Here is an 18,574-nt window from a genome sequence, read left to right on the forward strand (position 1 = left end):
CGTGCGTGCACAACAGACACAGTCATATCCATGCAAAAACACTACTATACTCTCTCACGCATACTCTTTTACTCCCTCACACATGACTATCCTCTCATATAGTACTATACTCTCATACACACACACTACACACACTACAATACTCACACATACACTAACATACCTACACGCATCACTTTAGACTCACTCAAACACTATTGTACTCCCCCACACACTACAATACTCTTCCTTGCTACTAGACTCCCAGAAATATACTCTCAGTTGTGTGAGAAGTCATTTCTACTTGCTGTCACATATAATAAAATACTCTCACACATGCCTTACTTTACAGACACCGTCATACCCATGCACAAACACTTCTATACTCTCTCATACATACTCTTTTACTCCCTCGCACATGACTATCCTCTCACGTGTTACCATACTCTCATACACACACTACTATGCCTTCACACATACTACAATATTCACACACATTCTACTATACTCAAACACATTACTATAGACTCACTCAAACACTATTATACTCCTGCACAAACTACTATTCTCCCACTCACTACTATAAACTCTCACAGTATTCTATACTCCCTCACAAACTATTATTCGTTCTCACACACCATTAAAATTGCCATGACTATAGGCTTTTTTACACCTAGTGTCATGATCATTTCAGTGATGTTTTACTTTGGGTAACTATGGCAATGCACACTGTGTGTATACGTTGTTCTGTTTAACGTTAAACTAGAGTTGCTCCCGGTATAGTAATATGTGTAAGAAAGAGAATATAGGGCGTGAGAGTATAGTAAAATGTGTAAGAGAGAGAGTAAAGTGTACATTAATATTTGTGAACGAGTATAGTGGTTTTTATGAGCGTATAAGAGTGTATGAAACTGTATAATATTGTTTGTGAAGGGGTATTACTGTGTCTGTATAAGAGTATGAATGAAAACTTTATTTCGAACATAATAAAGTAAAATAAAAACAATGACTCAACCACAAAATAATGTTAACATATTGGAAAAGGGGTAGTCAGAAGCAGACGCTTATTTTCCCTAGCCCTTCCTCTTCCCCATTTATTACATTCTATAGATAGCTCCTCTTTTGTGTCTAAACACAACACAATCTCAAGGATACACACGTTACATAGGTCAGATATCAATAATTATAATAATAATTGTCTCATATTTTATACACTAATCATCGTAGTACCCATCTCTTAACGTTATAATGCTACTAGTCACTAAATATCATTGTGACACCAATGATAATAACAACAATAGCAATAATAACAGTTTGATATCATAATAGTGACAATAACAAGGTTAACTCTAGTTGTAAACGCAGTATTTCCAATCTCTCGTATCACTCATACCCTATTTCCTTCATCTCTGTATTCCGCCAGTGATGTTTTTTGTATTTAAATTTGGACACGTGAATAGTTGGACATTGTTTGATCTCGTCTTGTAAATTGTTCCATAGTTTGACTCCGCACACAGACACACACATACTTTTCTTGGTAGTTCTCACCTTTGGGATTATGAATTGACGACAGCCCGTTAAGTTATCATTTCCCTCCTTCCGAACGAATCGTTTTTGGATGTTTTCTAGGACTACGTTTTTGTTGTACAAGTTTGAGATTATGATGTTATATACATGAGCATGTATGATTTACTTCTCAAATGGCTTTTCACTGTAAACAACTCCTTCATACTTGTGATTCAGAAACCCGGAAAGGATCCCGGTGCACCAGATTGCAAATATGGAGAAACCGTATACTGTCATACTTCCCCTTTTCTGGGTTCTTTGCATCCAGGACAACTGCTCCAGGTTAGCATTATCAGGTGATGCATTCTTATCATAAGATCCTGATTACTTGACGGTTTTTTGTTTTTAGGCTTTCGAAAACAACCTTTTCCGCGCCCCTATTTACCTGCACAAGATGCCGGAAACGGATTTTTTGGTCATCAGAACACGTCATGGCTACTACATCAGAGAACTGGTGGACATTATGGTGGTCGGTCAGGCGTGTCCCTTGTATGAGGTTCCCGGTCCCAACTCCAAACGTGCCAATACCCACATCAGGGACTTCCTTCAGGTACTGGCCTGCCTGACTCCGTTCCATTTATTTGGGCAGTGGACAGGCGGCGCAGCTCAATTTCCAAACTCGTTCCGTGTAGGTGTTCATCTATCGGCTGTTTTGGAAGAGCAAAGATCGTCCTCGCAGAATTCGCATGGAGGATATCAAGAAAGCGTTTCCGGTGCATTCCGAGAGCAGCATTAGGAAAAGACTCAAGCTCTGCGCCGATTTCAAACGCACAGGTACACGTCCATTTCACTTCTCCCTAGCTGTTGAATTGTTCTACTTCAAGTATTTGCGCGATAAAACAATGAATAAACGAATTTAACGCAATGAACCGTTTGCTGCTCTTTAATTTGGCAAGGGCCGCTGACAAGCGACATGAAAAATGTGATTTTCATTTGACACAGCGATATCATTTTTTTGTTTAATGCAAGATTTGATGAATTACATTCTACTAAAACATGTCAGCACGGCGGCACAGTGGTTAGCGCTTGTGCGGCACAGTTCTGAGGTCAGGAAATCAAACCTCCTGTGTGGAGTTTGCATGTTCTCCCCGTGCTTGCGTGGGTTTCCTCCGGGGACTCCGGTTTCCTCCCTCATACCAAAAACATGCATTTCAGGTGAATTGGCCGGTCTAAATTGTCCCTAGGTGTGAATGAGCGAGCGAGTTGTCTGTCTCTGCGTGCCCTGCGAGCACTTGAGGGTGTCCCCTGCCCACTGCCCCGAGATAGCTGGGATGGGATCCCGCCACCCTACTGAGGATAGGCGGTGCAGATCATGGACGGATGGATAAAACGTGTGAAAAAGTTGGATGAAAAATCAGATTTTGTATTCCCCAAATATAGTGTGAAAAATGTTCAAAGCTATCGAATAATATAAAAATGTTTTAAGTATCAATAGTATTTCACTTTTCCCCTGTTGACCCTGCTTAATTTAATTATTACTTGAAAACTAACAGGGATACAAGTTTTTTTTTATGAATGATGGCAAATGATGAAATGAAATGAAATGATCTGCATTTCTATAGCGCTTTTCAAGTCAATGACTTCCCAAAGCGCTTTACATTGTGCTTCACATTTCCCAATAGCGGCCGTGATCTGTGCAGCCATGTAAGGCGCTAACCTGCTTATTGGGGGTATTAGGGGTTCAGTGTCTTACCCAAGGACACTTCGACATGTAATACGGATGAACCGGGATTCGAACTGGGATCCATTGATCCCAAGACGAGCGCTCTACCTCCTGAGCTCCTCCTCCTGATCCCACTTTGTGATAAGTGGGAATGTTTTTTTTTGCCTATGTGTGGCACTTATTCTAGAGGGCAGTGCAATTTTGGATGAGAAAAATAGATTTCCTTTTGAAATGACACCAATAAATGTACACTCGGACTTTTTTGAAGAGTCAAGTCATGTTTATTTATCTGGCCCTTAATCACAAAGAGTCTCAAGAGTCTCTGCACATACCACAGATTATTGCAAACCACAGACTATTATGACAGCATCCCCTGATCTAAAACCTACACGAGGGCAAGGTAAAGCTCAAAAACCTCAAGTCAAGTCATGTTTGTTTGTTTGGCCCTTAATCACAAAAAGTCTCAAAGGGCTGCTCTTGAGGTCCTCGGTGACTGGCAAAGCCCTATATAAATGCAGTCCATTTACCATTTGGATTTTTCTGGGCTAAAACACTTAAAAATCCTTTTGAAACCTTTAAAAAAAGAACAGTAAATGATTGAGCCGGTTATCAGTCCGCGCCCGGCACACGACCGTCGTCATCAAACGAGCTTCTTGTTTTCAGTCATCGCGCTACCTCTTTTGTTTGTGTTTTCCCCGCTCCAGGGATGGATTCCAATTGGTGGGTGCTGAAGCCCGATTTCAGATTACCAACAGAGGAGGAGATCCGAGCCATGGTGTCTCCGGAGCAGTGTTGCTCTTACTATAGCATGCAAGTGGCCGAGCAGAGGCTCAAGGTAACGTGCTCTGCTATTAAAATTGTTTTTTATTTTGGTATCGATTTTAGTTACAAGACGTATTTGTTACTTTAACGAGCACGATTGTTGAACGAATACACGGGAACTTAAGGAAAATCGTCGAAGTCTGTCATTTGTTTCGACCTCTAGTAATACTTGCATTGAACTGTAGGATGCCGGATACGGCGAAAAATCCTTTTTCGCCCCAGAGGAGGAGAACGAAGAGGACTTCCAGATGAAGATTGATGACGAGGTATCGCTGCCCACCTTTGCATCTCTGAGAGTGGCTCATACGTTTGTCATAACGTATCTGTCCTTCTAAGGTGCGAACGGCTCCCTGGAACACAACGAGAGCCTTCATCTCCGCCATGAAAGGAAAATGCTTGTTGGAGGTCACGGGTGTGGCCGACCCGACGGGTTGCGGAGAAGGTTTCTCCTACGTCAAAGTGCCCAACAAGCCCACTCAACAGAAGGTGTGAATTTTTGAATCGTATTGTCGGGCGAAGGCCAGTCAGGCGATGCCTTCGGTGTGCGATCTCACTTAAGAGTCAGATCAAGAAAGGTTGTCTTCTCTTTCAGCATACAAGTAATGTCCAAAAAGCCTTGATACTGGTGAGTTGGTCCAGGAAGCGGATCTAGTCTGAGAGGGCAAGCCAACATTAGCGGGGCAGAAGGATTTTGTGTGTTTTTGTTTTTTTACCACAAGGGAATCATCTTCTGCAAATCTGACCTCCTCTACAAATGATATTGAACGACCTGATTGGTGGTTTTAGTCCTGTGTCTTGTGACCGTCTTTTCATTTCTTCGTTCAAAGTAAAATCAGTGTCATGAGAAGAAGTTAGCAGACCACTCTGAAAAGTTGCCTGCCCGGCCATAAAATTGCCTGCCCCATTTATCACTACTTGAAACACAATAAGACGACTCACTCAACGGTGCGTGCGTCACGACGTCACACAATGGAAAACATCTTACCGCAATACCACGAGTAAGAGCGCTATTAAATTGACAAATTCCTAACCATTTCTTCATTTTTCTTGTGTTCTCTGACCGTCAACTTTGGAAACGCACGACCTTTTAACGCTCGGGAAGGTCCGGAAGCACAAAGTTATTCGATGCGGCCTCCCGGTCGGCTGCCCCGAGTACGCAAATTGCCAAACGAACCGAAATTCCGAAATTTCCAAACCCGACAAAGACTTGGAAATCGGAAGAAAGCAAACGTTTGATTTGAAAAGAATCTTTCGGGGTTTGTTTTTTTTTTTCTCAAATTGTCGGCCACCCGGGCGGAGATGTTTTGTACGCCCGACGTAAAAGATACACGTCCCGGGCGCCCGGGCAGACCTTATTTCAGACACTGGTAAAATCCACCATTCAGTTCAAATCTTGCAGGTTTTGCATTCTGGCCCTCAATTTTCACTTCACTCTTGCTTTCCTGCTGGGTGGAGGTGGTCCAGGGTGGACTGGTTAGGAGCGGTTGTTGTTCTGAGGGGAAAGGACGGTCGGATGCGGATCTTTTTCATTCAGATGACAGGGAGCCACATGTAATTAATGGACAAATGTTGAGTTTCTTAACGTTTTGATAGGATGACAAAGAGCCACAGCCTGCCAAGAAGACCGTGACAGGGACGGATGCTGATCTGAGGCGACTGTCACTAAAGAATGCCAAACAGCTCCTGCGCAAGTTCGGTGTTCCAGAAGAAGAAGTAAGACCCCATAAGACCTTAATATTTCCACCGACATAGTCCCGTTCCAAAGCACTTGAAACCGAGCGTGCGGCGGTTCCTCTGTCGTCAGATTAAAAAGCTCTCGCGCTGGGAGGTGATCGACGTGGTGAGAACCATGTCCACGGAGCAGGCGCGTTCGGGGGAAGGTCCCATGAGCAAGTTTGCCAGAGGCTCGCGTTTCTCTGTGGCAGAGCACCAAGAGCGTTACAAAGAAGAATGTCAGAGGATCTTCGACCTGCAGAACAAGTAAGATGTATTTTCCCGCTTTTTATGGACGAATCGACGCAGCGTTCCCTTTGACGCCGCTCCCAGGGTTCTGGAGTCCACCGAAGTGCTCTCCACGGACACGGATAGCAGTTCGGCCGAGGACAGCGACTTTGAGGAAATGGGGAAGAACATTGAGAACATGCTGCAGAACAAGAAGACCAGCTCCCAGTTGTCACGCGAGAGGGAAGAACAGGAGAGGCGGGAGCTGCAGAGGATGCTGATGGGGGAAGAGAGCGAGCGCGACAATAAGGGCCGCAAGGATCGCCGCAAAGTCTTATGTGAGTCTGGCTTACTTTTTCTCACTTCTCGCCATGCCGACCGCGGGAACCGTCTTTGCTCTGCGTTTCGTAGCCAGTTCCTTGTCCACCGGCTCCCACAAGGACGACGACGCGTCGTCCGTGACCAGCCTGAACTCTGCTGCGACGGGACGGCGACTCAAGATCTACAGAACCTTCAGGGACGAAGACGGCAAGGAATATGTCCGCTGCGAGACCGTGCGCAAGTCTGCCGTCATTGACGCCTACACCAGGATCCGGACCACCAAGGATGATGAATTCATGTCAGTAATAGGCTGTTAACACTGTGGGGGGCCTTGTTTAAGGTGGCGTTAAGTGTTTAAAGACCTGAGTTTAAAGAGCCTTTACATTTTTTACCGCCGTGCCTATCCTATTATTAGCTAAGGTGTTCTTGCTGTGGAACACATTAGGCTGGAGGAAGGGGGGGGGGGTGTTAGAGAGTGATTTCATGCTTGTGCTCGCGGTTTTCTGTTAGTGTATTATGAAAATGGTGAAAGTAAGAAAAGGACTGTTTCAAATACAAAAAAAAAAGAGTTTATTTGAGCGCACCTAAGAAATGTATGTACTTGAATACACCACACAAACAGCTAGACAGAGGCTGCAATGATTTACGCCGGGAGATGGTCAGCAAGTAGAACATTTTCAAATTTCGGACTGAACCTAGTCAAGTCAAGTCATTTTTATTTGTGACGCCCTAAATCACGAAGAGTCTCAAAGGGCTTCACAGATTGTTACACTATATTACACAAACTATTTTCAACCGACAAGAGGAGTAGGTTATTCGTATGCAATGGAGTAGAAGTGAGTTTTAAGTTTAGATTTAAACATTTCCACTGAGGTTGCAGATCGAATCTCAGGGGGAAGAGCATTCCACAGCACTACCTACAAAAAGATTCCATTCACGCTGCTAATCACATTTTAACAAAAAACGGCATTTAAATACCTAAAAGTACCTAAATATCCAGCTATTGGGATTTCTTAAATTCTTTTTTTTTGTTTTGGAAGACATTTTATTTTCATTTTTGTATACAAATATTTTCCTAGCTTTTATTTAGCAAAGAAAATTCTTGAAATGAGAAATGTGAATCATTTTGCTCCAATTAGGAAATAATTTGTGATTAATATATGTTAGAAACAAATTAGAATATAATATACAATTGGATTAAATGAAATTGTGATTGCAATCATCTTGAGATTTAAAGAGAAATTTTTGAAGTGAGGAAAAAAATATCTGCAATAAGAGCACCCTTTTATCTTTACTAGATAGATAGATACTTTATTCATCCCCGTAGGGAAATTCATACTTCCAACAGTATCCTTGTGTTAAATAATAAAATAAAAGATATAGAATAAAAAAAATACCCAATATAGCGTGTTAATAAAGAGCATTTAAATAGTGCTACGGAAATAGACATTGTAAAAAAAATAGGGTAATATGCAAATGTATGGTTGGGGTTTCATGTGGGCTTTTACTCCCCCGGGTGGAGTTAAAGAGCCTCATGGCACGAGGGAGAAATGATCTCCTAAGTTTGTCCGTGGAACAAGACTGTGAAAGCAGTCTTTCGCTGAAGCTACTTTAACAAGTGTCAAAAAGAATTTTGGGCAATGTAGGTAAACGGCAATCGACTTCTTTGACTTCTTTTGCTATTCATTTGGATATGTTTAAAAAATAAAATACCGTTTGAAGCGTCTTCAAGGGGAAGATGTACGCCTTTGTTAATCTACACCAACGCCGACACATAATGTGAAGTCTGTGTCCTGCACAATAAGCTCACAGTAATATATTTCCTTATCCTCTGAAAGAAGTTCTGATCGGTGAAACACATTTACAGCGCCGCCCTCCGATAAAATAATCTCCGTCTTTCTATCTCCGCGGCTTCAGCCGAAAGTTTGCCCTCTTCGACGAGCAGCACAGAGAGGAGATGAGAAAGGAGCGTCGGCGCATCCAGGAGCAGCTGAGGAGATTGAAACGCAACCAAGAGAAAGACAAGTTCAAAGGACCGCCGGAAAAGAAGTCCAAGAAGATGAAAGAGAGACCAGACCTCAAGGTAAAAGTAAGCTTGTCAATTTAGTTACTATCTTTTCTTCCTCTCTTATTCTCGTCGGTTTGGCGTCGACGTGACGTTTAATAGGTCCTTCAAAAATAGCCGGCTGGTGGTATCTTCGTGCCGCTTAATACCCGCCTCTCGTCCCTAGTTAAAGTGCGGCGCCTGCGGTGCCATCGGGCACATGAGGACGAACAAGTTCTGCCCGCTTTACTATCAGACCAACGCGCCCCCTTCGAACCCGGTCGCCATGACCGAAGAGCAGGAGGAGGAGCTGGAAAAAACCGTCATCCACAACGACAACGAAGAATTGATTAAGGTGGAAGGCACAAAGATCGTGCTTGGCAAGCAACTTATCGAAAGGTAGGGAATATATTTTGTCAAGGCGAGAATGGACAGCTGCCGAAAGAACTTGAAAGCTTTCAGTACTTGGGTTGTGACGTGGCTGCAGTTGGTGGAATGGGGTGCGAGGTATTGCACAGAGTCAATCGAGGGAGCGAGGTTTTGGGTGCTCCGAGGAGAGCATGAGTACGGATGTTAAGAGAGTGTGATTGTGCCGACTGTGTCGTATGGTGCAGAGACTTGGAGCCTGAATGCAGATTTTAGAAGGAAATGAAATGTTTTTGAGAGGAAGTGTTTGAGGAGTATGTTAGGAGTGACAAGATTGGATAGATTGAGAAATGAAATTGAGAGACAAAACTGGAGTCGTCATGGAACTGAGCAAGCGTGTGGATAATAGAGTACTCGGTCAGTTTGGACACATGGAGAGGGGGGATGAATGTTGAAGAGGATCTACAGAGCAGAAGTCAATGGAAGGAGACGGAGAGGAATGCCGGCATTGACGTGGGTGGATGGATGGTGTTATGAGTGCACTGCAGGAAAGGAACTAAATCCAGTGGAAGCTAGAGCTCTTGTTGGTGATAGGAATGAGTGGAGAGGTGTTGTAAAAGGATAGTGGGATGTTTAGAAGGGGATGGGCAGGGCACCTGTATGATGCGGCAGGGGTAAACCAGTGAAAGCTGCTGTTGAACAAAAGAGTGTGTCGTGTTACCCTGACCCGAGTGACACGACCGCTTTAGTGTGTCCCATTTCATCTGGAGGGACGAACGCATGACCGACTTAGGTGCCCAACTTGTTTGGGCATTTGGGTTGGCCATGGTCCCAAAATATTTGTTGCTACTTTTTCCCTATTTTTATTGTCTTTGATTTTGTATGTGTTTGTCTTGCTGTCGGTCACCCCTCTTGAGGGATATGACCAAGGTAGATAGATAGAGAAGAAGCGGGATGATTTTGTTTGTAACGCTCGTTTCTTCTGGTATTTCCCGCCAGTGCTGACGAAGTGCGCAGAAAGTCTTTAGTGCTGAAGTTCCCGAAGCAGCAGCTCCCTCCGAAGAAGAAGCGACGCGTCGGCAACGCCGTGCATTGCGATTATCTGAATGCGAGTAGCAGTGATGCTAACAGGTTTTTTTGGAAGGGATATGCCGTTTGTAACTTTTTCATTTCCACGCTTGTAGAAACCACACAAGGCGATCCACCGCAGACGCACCGACCCCATGGTTACCTTGTCCTCCGTGCTGGAGAACATCATCAACGACATGCGGGACCACCCGAACGTGAGAGTGATTGTCGCCATTTTTTGGGAACCTAAATGACCGAAGGTTTCTTTGCGTCCCTCCGAACAGACGTACCCTTTCCACACGCCTGTGAACGCCAAGGTTGTGAAGGACTATTACAAAATAATCACGCAGCCCATGGACCTTCAGACGCTCCGGGAGAATGTCCGAAAACGAATGTATCCTTCCAGAGAGGAGTTCAGAGAAGCGGTCGAGCTCATATACAAGAACAGCGCCACCTACAATGGTACTTGAGTTATGCCGTAATACGGTGCCGTGAAAAAGTATTTGCCCCCTTGCCGATTTCTGTGTTGTTTGCATATTTATCACTCACAAAGGTTTTGGATCATCCAACCAATTTGAATATTACACAAAGACAAGCCAAGGAAATACAAAATGCCGTTTTGAAATGTTGATCTCATTTATCGAGGCACAAAAAAATCAAACCCCTGACACGAGCAAGTTGGGCCACCTTTGGCAGTGATAACGGAAATCAAACATTTGCCATAATTGGTCACGGGGCTAAGCAGCACGGCGGAACAGTGGTTAGCGCATGTGCGGCACAGTTCTGGTCATGAGATCGAACCTCCTGTGTGGAGTTTGCATGTTCTCCCCGTGCTTGCGTGGGTTTTCTCCGGGCACTCCGGTTTCCTCCCACATTCCAAAAACATGCACGTTATATTGTATATTGGCCGGTCCAAATTGTCCCTAGGTGGGAATGAGCGAGCGAGTTGTCTGTCCCTGTGTGCCCTGCTATTGGCTGGCAGCCAGTTCGGGGTGTCCCCTGTCCACTGCCTGGAAATAGCTGAGATGGGCTCCAGCACCCCCGCGACCCTACTGAGGATAAGCGGTGCAGATCATGGATGGATGGGTCTGAAACCTTTGATAAATATGCAAAAAAACAAAAGAGAAATCAGGAAGGGAGCAGATCCTATGGTGTCACTGTACATCACACTGCAGTTATTTGAAGAGTGTGCTTTTCTGGCCCTAGGTGCAAAACATCCAATCACACAGGTTGCACAGTCAATGCTAGATTTGTGCGATACCAAGCTAAAAGAGGTAAATGTGAGCGCTGCGTCCTATTTCCTTGAAAGTTCTTTCAAAATCACCAAGCGTCTTTGAATCGGCAGAAGGAAGACAGACTGGTTCGACTGGAAAAAGCCATCAATCCTTTGCTCGATGACGACGATCAGGTGGCTTTCTCCTTCATCCTGGACAACATCGTCACTCAGAAGATGATGATCGTCCCCGATGTAAGTCGCAGCCAAACTCCGGATCCACCTCGGACCATTCAGTATCATATTAATGGTATACTCTTTCCTCTGATAGTCGTGGCCGTTTCACCATCCCGTCAACAAAAAGTTTGTGCCTGATTATTACAAGGTGATCATAGAGCCAATGGACCTGGAGACCATTCGCACGGTAAGGACATTAAATGAAATCCTATTAAAAGTGATTTTTGGGAAGGCACTCAAAGCATGGGTCACCATTTTTTAATTTTTTTTACCTGTTGGTGCGAATGACTACCAGTTTAATATGCATTTTCTAAAGGAACAAGTTCTCTTATCACTGTGTTGTTACTATTATGTTATTACCACCTATTCATTATGTTCATTACTGTGGGGTCTAAAAAGACCACTGATGAGTGGGAGAGCTATAAAGACTTTTTTAAGTTTTTTAGCCAGCTGCAGGCGGGGAGATGAGCTCTTTCCATTCTCTCTCGCTCAATCTGGGTCACCCCCTGTCTGCCTCTTTGTGTTTTATTGAAATAAGAAGACATGGAATAGTACTGGTATGTTTAGACAAAAGACCAAAGACCACCCCCCTGGAAAAGTACCAACACCTTTAAACAAAGACAGGAAGACTAAGAGACGGCCAAAAGGAACATCAAACTGATTAGAAATACACACCTTGAGCAAATACATTTAAGCCTATTAAAACAATTAAAGAAATTTAAATGGTCCCATTGCATTTGACTGTAACACTTATTGTAACCCTTTCTAACTGTCCTCGTGTTTCGTCCACAACAGAACATCTCCAAGCACAAGTACCAGAATAGAGAGGCCTTTCTTTCAGATGTCACTCTCATCCACACAAACAGCATCAAGTATAACGGTGAGAGCATACGGTGCTTTGGTCCTCAAATATGGCCGAAGAGTGAAAAAAATGGGATAACGATTTCTTTTGTTGTTTGGCTTTCCAGGCCGCGACAGTCCGTACACCAAGACGGCTCTGGATATTATCAGTGTGTGCAAACAGACCTTGGATGAGGTATGTGAAAGAAATGGATACATTCTTGTCTGGCAAAAGCAGTCACGTTTCTGCTTCTTTTTTTTTTCTTTTTTACTCATATCTAAGTCTGTACTCACCATTTTCTTTTGATGTTGCCTTGTAGTACGACGAACATTTGACTCAGCTGGAAAAGGACATCTCCACGGCCAAAGAAGCAGCTCTGGATGCCGCCGAGTTTGAGAGTCTGGAGATGGGTCACGGTTCATACATGTCACAGGTACTTAGGTTAAGTAGACTCTAGAAATAAGGAGAGAAGACAATGCATTTGAAATTACAATGCCAAATTGAAAATCTGTTCTTACGGGCCTACCGTGAGTCCTTTCTTTTTTTAATACATCTCCTCGGCTACAAAAAACATTTCCATCTGAAAGGGTGTATACATCAAAGAATAACTACATTACTGTCCAATAGTTACAATGCTGTAAACCAGGGGTCAGGAACCTTTTCGGTGCGGAGTGCCACTCTCAAATGTCCTTGTAAATCAGTGTGCCGCACCAAAATTAATGACTCACACAACCATTTTTTTTTAGATCCAACAGAGCTGTAATGAGCAATGTGATAACTTGCTTCAGTGGTGGTGTGTGTAGCAGTGACAAAGGTTTTCAGAGTTGGTGTTTGTTTGCCGTACCTGGACACAGCGTTTTTTTTTTTTTGCACAAAGCCCCAGTCATTTGTCTACGCTGGCTGAAAAGAAGGAGAGTTTTTCGCTGGAGGAGCCGTCGTGATTCGTTCATTTATCGCGCGCCTGTGTTTTGTTGGCCGGGTGAATACACGGATCTCTCCTCTGCGCCGCGCAGACACACACTCGCACGCGGAGCAGAGGAGGAGGGGCGCTACCGTAAAACCTCTAAGCGACACGGCGCGCAACTGAAAATGTCTAAATTTCAGGTCGAAATGCGCAATTCAAAAAAAAAGAATCGTTATTATTTCGTCGATCGCTTCCGTGCCACTTGTTAACCCCTCATAGGTTGTCGACCCCTGCTGTAAACGGTGCATAGTAGTCAAAATAGCCAACAAGGGTGAGTTAGAATCGTCAAAATAACAAACGGCGATCTCCTTTGCAGCCGGCCAATATTAAAAGCGAAACAAACTTATCATGAGTGCAAAAAAGGCTGATGTTTCATGACACAACATTTCCAGCCGTAATACACTTCCGATCAATGCGCTCTGCAATTCGGTATTTAAATCTGCATGGTCGTATAACAGTTCCGTCTCTATTTTGGTTGAATTTAGTATGATGATCTGGACAAGGACCTCTCCACAGCCAAAGGCTCCTTCATGGACTTGGAGAGGCTTGCCTCATCCTCACCCTACATAACCCAGGTATGAATAGACAGGCAGAAAATATTCCAGGCTCACAAAGCGGGTAAAATGTGTTGTTTATCTCTTGCGTTTTTTTAAATACTTTGTATTCTAATGGCTGAATAGGAATAAGAGACAAAATGTCCTCATCAGCGATTGCTTTATTTCTGCATCATTTGTACACGATTTCTAAAAAAAAGGGGCGGAAACATGGAGGAATGGCCTTTTTGTCACAAAGTATAACAAAATTGGATGGCTTCTCCTTTCAGTGCAAGTCAAACAAATTAGAAAGGTAATCATGTGCAAAGTATAAAAACATTTCTAAAAAATCATATGATAAATATGTCACTGCGTCAGTTGTAGAGAGCATTATGTTCATGAATACTGTAGACGGAAGTTCAGGGTGGTAATGGCTGTCGAGAAGAAGCTGTTCCTCATTCTCTTTGTTCCTGCTGTGATGCAGCAGGTCAAAGAGCCGGGCACCTGGATGTAACCCGTCCTCGATGATGTTTTAGGGTGTGCTAAAGCACTGAGTGGAGTAGATGTTTGTCAGGGAGGGGAGAGGGCGGGCAACGACGATGTGTGCAGCGCAGCTCCCGTACCGTGCGGAAACTCAGTCGATATTATGTCGAAAACTCGCTGATACTTGGTGAAAAACGCAACTCTAGGCCTATTTTTCTCTTTACGGTGCATTAGCCATTTCCTAAGAGACATTCCTAAAAGTTTGATCTCCTATCGAACTTGCTCGGCATCTCAGGGTCGCCGCTTAAGACGGCACAAAGAAGAATCAGACGTCGATATCGAAGGTTTCGAGGAAGACGACGACGGCAAACCCAAAACGCCGGCTCCTGTGAGTATTTTTCGAGCATGAAAATCTCTCTCAAAATTCAATGTGATGGCAATCCGTGGAAATCTTTGAGTCGATCTCGGTGGAGAATGCTCAGCTGCGGCCCATAAATCGTGACGTAAATATCAGATCGTTAACCAAGTAAAAGGACTCTAATGGCGAAGATCGATCGTAGCATCGGAATCCCTACGTCCGGAACTTCGGCTCCGACGCATTTGAGTGATTTCTTGGGTGAGTTTGTATTATTACAAGAGTAACCGGGGTGTGTTGCAGCGAGTTGGCCGGGAATTGCACAAGGGGGCCTTTGCACCAAAGTGCAATGAAGAAATCCAGGCTACGTGATTGTCAGGAGCAGGCTCGCTGTAGAGAATACATTTCTACAGTAATGGAGCCGAGTTCCATCGAAGCCGCTTTCATGCAATCGACTTCAGCCTAAATTTAGCAATGAAATCAACATACCTAGGGCAGTGCGCGGCATAGTTCTGAGGTCATGAGATCGAACCCCCTGTGTGGAGTTTGCATGTTCTCCCCGCGCTTGCGTGGGTTTCCTCCGGGCACTCCGGTTTCCTTATTGGCCGTTCCAAATTGTCCCTAGGTGCTAATGAGCGAGCGGGTCGTGTGCCCTGTGACTTGCCGGCAAGCGGTTGAGGGTGTCCCCTGCCCACTGCTCGAAGATAGCTCGGATGGGCTCCAGCGCCCCCGCGACCCTACTGAGGATAAGCAGTGCAAATAATGGATGGGTGGATGGATGGATAAACATACCTATATTATGTTGGGTCTCACAGTGTACCGGAACGTATCTCCTCCACACCCTTTTCACCATTTTAACCACTGACTCATTTCCACGCCTGATTTTGACCTCTACTTAGGAGGTTGCCGGTTCAATACCCGGCTCCATAAGTGAAATGACGACGTGTCCTTGGGCAAGACACTGAACTTCTAATGCCCCCGATGGCGGCTTGCATGATTGACTCTTCCTGTGTGTGAGAGAGAGAGTCTTTGTGTGTGTGTGTTTGTGTGAGAATGGGTAAGTGTGAAGTAGGACTGCAACAACAAATCGATAGAATCCATTAAAATTCACGATTAAAACATAAAAACTTTGACATGAATTCATTGTATCACTTGATTTATGATCAACTATGTCAGTTAAATGACAGCAAATAAGAGTGCACACAACTAGAGAGTTGTAGTACCGGCAGAGGGGGGCGAGACTATTTTTGTAAAATACAATTTTATTTTTTTTAATTGGACATTGCACCTTCACAAACAAAACTGATGGGAAAGTTTCAACTTTTTAATTTTTGCCTGCTTCATCATGACACAAAGTTAACCCTTTTCAAGGGAACAGAACGTGCTGCGGAAGTACAGAGAGAAAAAAAAAGGAGTCAATAAAATAAAGTTAAAATAATAATAATAATGACATGATTATCCATAAAAACTAATGAAAACATTTTGAAAAGAAGGTTTAGATAGATGGATGGATACTTTATTCATCCTCGTAGGGGAATTCACACTTCCAGCAGTATCCTTGTGTTGAAAAATAAAATCATAAAATAAAAGATATAGAATATAACGTGTTAATATAGAGTATTTAAATAGTGCTCTGGAAAATACACACTGTCATAAGAAAAGGGTAATATGCAAATGTAGGGGTGGGGTTTCATGTGGGCTTTGACTCCCCCGGGTGGAGTTCAAGAGCCTCATGGCACGAGCAAGAAAGGATCTCCTTTATATTTTTGGTATATTTTTTTGTGGATCGGATCATAAAATGCATTGTATTGCTCTTTCTTTTTTGTTTTGTACAAGTCCAAATATAATATGATGCAGACATGGGGACTTGAGACTTAGTGACTTGGACTCGAGTCGACTCGAGTCGCTGTTTTTATGACTTGTGACTTGACTTGGACTTGGCAATCTAAGACTCGGGACTTGACTTGTGACTTGACTTGCCCAAGAAAAAAATACTTGGGACTTACTTGGGACTTGAAGGTGAAGACTTGAGACTTACTTGAGACTTGCACATGTGTGACTTGGTCCCATGTCTGATATGATGCACTATTTTTGAATAAAGAGGAGGAAATGGAAAGTATTCTTAAGAAATCCCGTTCATTTCACACGGCGGAGAACTAATATCTCCGCGATTGCAGGCGGAGGACGCGGAAGGAGAGCTGGAGGACGAGGACGAGGAGGAGGACATGCTCCTCCCCCCGCGCCGGCGTCTTCACAACCGTCCGGAAGAGGAAAGCCAGAGAAGATCCAACGCGCTGGCCCACGCCAGCGTCCTCTATCAGGACCTGCTCATGTCCGACGGAGAGGACGACGCCAGCGAGGAGGAGGGGGACAACCCTTTTTCCTGTACGTGAGAGTCCTCCCTCCGATGACCTCGTAAAGGAGGATGTTTTCCCACTCCCGCCGTTTCCCTTCAGCCATTCACTTGTCGGAGAGCGGAAGCGATTCGGACGGAGAGGCGGAGGTGCGTCCCAGGCGAGCTCAGGACACGGCGCGCATGGGCATGGAACAGGACGAGAGCATGATGTCCTACGAGGGGGACGGGGCCCACCACCACCCCCACATGGAAGACAGCAACCTCAGGTACCTCGGGAACCTTTCTGACCCAAAGAGTCGGAATGGCAAATTATTTCCAGTTGTGTTCTTTCAGCCAGAGCCGTACTCTATATTTTGAGACAAAATTCAGCAAAAGCGCTTTCGCTCTCTGACGTGAGACGATAAAATCTATGCAATAATAATAATACCAGACCGTGTATCCCATACCACCGAATATACTGCTTTGAACCTGTCTCCCAAACAGAAGAGCAGCTTCAGCGACAGACTGCCGTCACAGTTTTGTTCCACAGACAGACTGAGGAGATCATTTCTTCCGCATGCCATGAGGCTCTTTAACTCCACCCGGGGGAGTAAAAGCCCACATTTAAAACCCACCCCCACATTTGCATATGACCCTATACTCATTGCAGTGTGTATCTTCCAGACTATTTAAATACTCTATATCAACACTTTATATTGGGTATTTTTGTATTCTATATCTTTTATTTTATTATTTTATTTTTCAAAACAAGGATGCTGCTGGAAGTGTCAATTTCCCTACAGGGATGAATAAAGTATCTATCTCGCAATTACTTAAAATCATTAAGGCTCATTTTGACCTTCAATTTTCTCTGTAAATAATGCTTTCAAAACAAAGTGCAAGTTGAGTTCTTTAGTAAAAATGTCACAAAAAACTGCAAATTCCACGGATGCGTTTCCCTTTATCGCTGCGGGCGCATTTGATAGAGGGGAGCGGTACTATGTGTGCAGAGATCCAGCCACCCCTAAAGCTCTTCCGATCAAACCGCTCCGTGTGCTTGGCTAGCGTTTACAGATCGTACTGTGGGTTTTTATCATAAAAGAAAACCACGACCACGGGCGAGATATCGCAATAGCCCCTGCCGGAATACCGATGATACAAGCAGATAAAAGCAATAGAGAATAAAGCATAAAGGCTCTTTGAACTTGCATTGATAACGCGTTCTTAATTGAGAAAATACGGAACTATTTATGGACATCTCGAAGCCACGCACCCCACGTTTAAATGGCAAGCGGGATATCATAGCCGTTCTCCATGCAAATCTGCCTCCCCAAGAACTTTTCGTAACGTACCGTGCCGCTCGTTTTTTGCTTTGTTCCCTCCCTGGAATCTCAGCTACGGTAGTTTTGAGGAAAGTGGCAGTCGGACCCAAGCGTCGACCCGAGGCAACGCGGAGGACGACGGCGTCAGCGAGGAAGAAGACGAAGAGGACGACGTGCCCGTGAGAGGACCCGATCCGCGTTCTCAGGTACTGCTTAGGGACCAAGGGAGTTTAGACCGTTGCTGAGTTACTCCATCCTCAAAGTAGCAAGTTACTCGGAAAAGTAACTACTTCTGGTACTTGAAAAAGACGTCGTATGTCAAAGAATTGTACTTCAAGTATCGATTGCAAAACATAAATTGGGTTTCACCCTAGAGAACAAATCACACTCACGAGTAAGACAACTGCTCTAGTAGACCTATGCTACTGTATTTCATGTATTTTCACACAACATCAGTAAACAGTTCGACAAATGCGTTTAACGCTGCAGTGTCAAATATACAAATCAAACTCTCACCACCT

The 18,574-nt window shown here is 44.2% G+C and overlaps 2 protein-coding genes across 4 annotated transcripts in view; one reads left to right on the plus strand and one right to left on the minus strand.

Annotated features, from left to right (window-relative positions):
• The window catches only part of taf1 (TAF1 RNA polymerase II, TATA box binding protein (TBP)-associated factor), a 35,235-nt gene that overhangs the window by 13,363 nt on the left and 3,298 nt on the right, over positions 1-18,574 (plus strand). Inside the window, exons 16-42 of one of the 3 annotated variants that reach the window (XM_088320452.1) lie at positions 1,723-1,827; positions 1,895-2,095; positions 2,178-2,319; positions 3,913-4,043; positions 4,216-4,296; positions 4,367-4,516; positions 4,623-4,655; positions 5,624-5,743; positions 5,835-6,010; positions 6,077-6,309; positions 6,383-6,590; positions 8,210-8,375; positions 8,524-8,735; positions 9,702-9,810; positions 9,887-9,985; positions 10,055-10,232; positions 10,977-11,044; positions 11,116-11,238; positions 11,315-11,407; positions 12,016-12,100; positions 12,189-12,256; positions 12,381-12,494; positions 13,511-13,600; positions 14,337-14,429; positions 16,574-16,781; positions 16,853-17,018; positions 18,127-18,259. In XM_088320452.1, the coding sequence (XP_088176578.1) occupies positions 1,723-1,827; positions 1,895-2,095; positions 2,178-2,319; positions 3,913-4,043; positions 4,216-4,296; positions 4,367-4,516; positions 4,623-4,655; positions 5,624-5,743; positions 5,835-6,010; positions 6,077-6,309; positions 6,383-6,590; positions 8,210-8,375; positions 8,524-8,735; positions 9,702-9,810; positions 9,887-9,985; positions 10,055-10,232; positions 10,977-11,044; positions 11,116-11,238; positions 11,315-11,407; positions 12,016-12,100; positions 12,189-12,256; positions 12,381-12,494; positions 13,511-13,600; positions 14,337-14,429; positions 16,574-16,781; positions 16,853-17,018; positions 18,127-18,259 (3,585 nt within the window). Of the gene's footprint in view, positions 1-1,722; positions 1,828-1,894; positions 2,096-2,177; positions 2,320-3,912; positions 4,044-4,215; positions 4,297-4,366; positions 4,517-4,622; positions 4,656-5,623; positions 5,744-5,834; positions 6,011-6,076; positions 6,310-6,382; positions 6,591-8,209; positions 8,382-8,523; positions 8,736-9,701; positions 9,811-9,886; positions 9,986-10,054; positions 10,233-10,976; positions 11,045-11,115; positions 11,239-11,314; positions 11,408-12,015; positions 12,101-12,188; positions 12,257-12,380; positions 12,495-13,510; positions 13,601-14,336; positions 14,430-16,573; positions 16,782-16,852; positions 17,019-18,126; positions 18,260-18,574 lie in introns of all 3 variants that reach the window. The other 2 variants (XM_088320453.1, XM_088320454.1) reach the window with 2 other exon arrangements.
• Positions 1-18,574, minus strand: part of LOC148348831 (SLAIN motif-containing protein 1-like) — a 32,120-nt gene that overhangs the window by 6,409 nt on the left and 7,137 nt on the right. The window contains exon 7 of the transcript XR_015847197.1: positions 12,355-12,514. The gene's annotated coding sequence lies outside the window, so the exon portion shown is untranslated. The remainder of the gene's footprint in view (positions 1-12,354; positions 12,515-18,574) is intronic.

Source organism: Urocampus carinirostris, chromosome 17, assembly GCF_059441175.1.
Source record: "Urocampus carinirostris isolate Australia breed hairy pipefish chromosome 17, RoL_Ucar_1.0, whole genome shotgun sequence".
In the NCBI taxonomy this organism is placed as follows: domain Eukaryota; kingdom Metazoa; phylum Chordata; class Actinopteri; order Syngnathiformes; family Syngnathidae; genus Urocampus; species Urocampus carinirostris.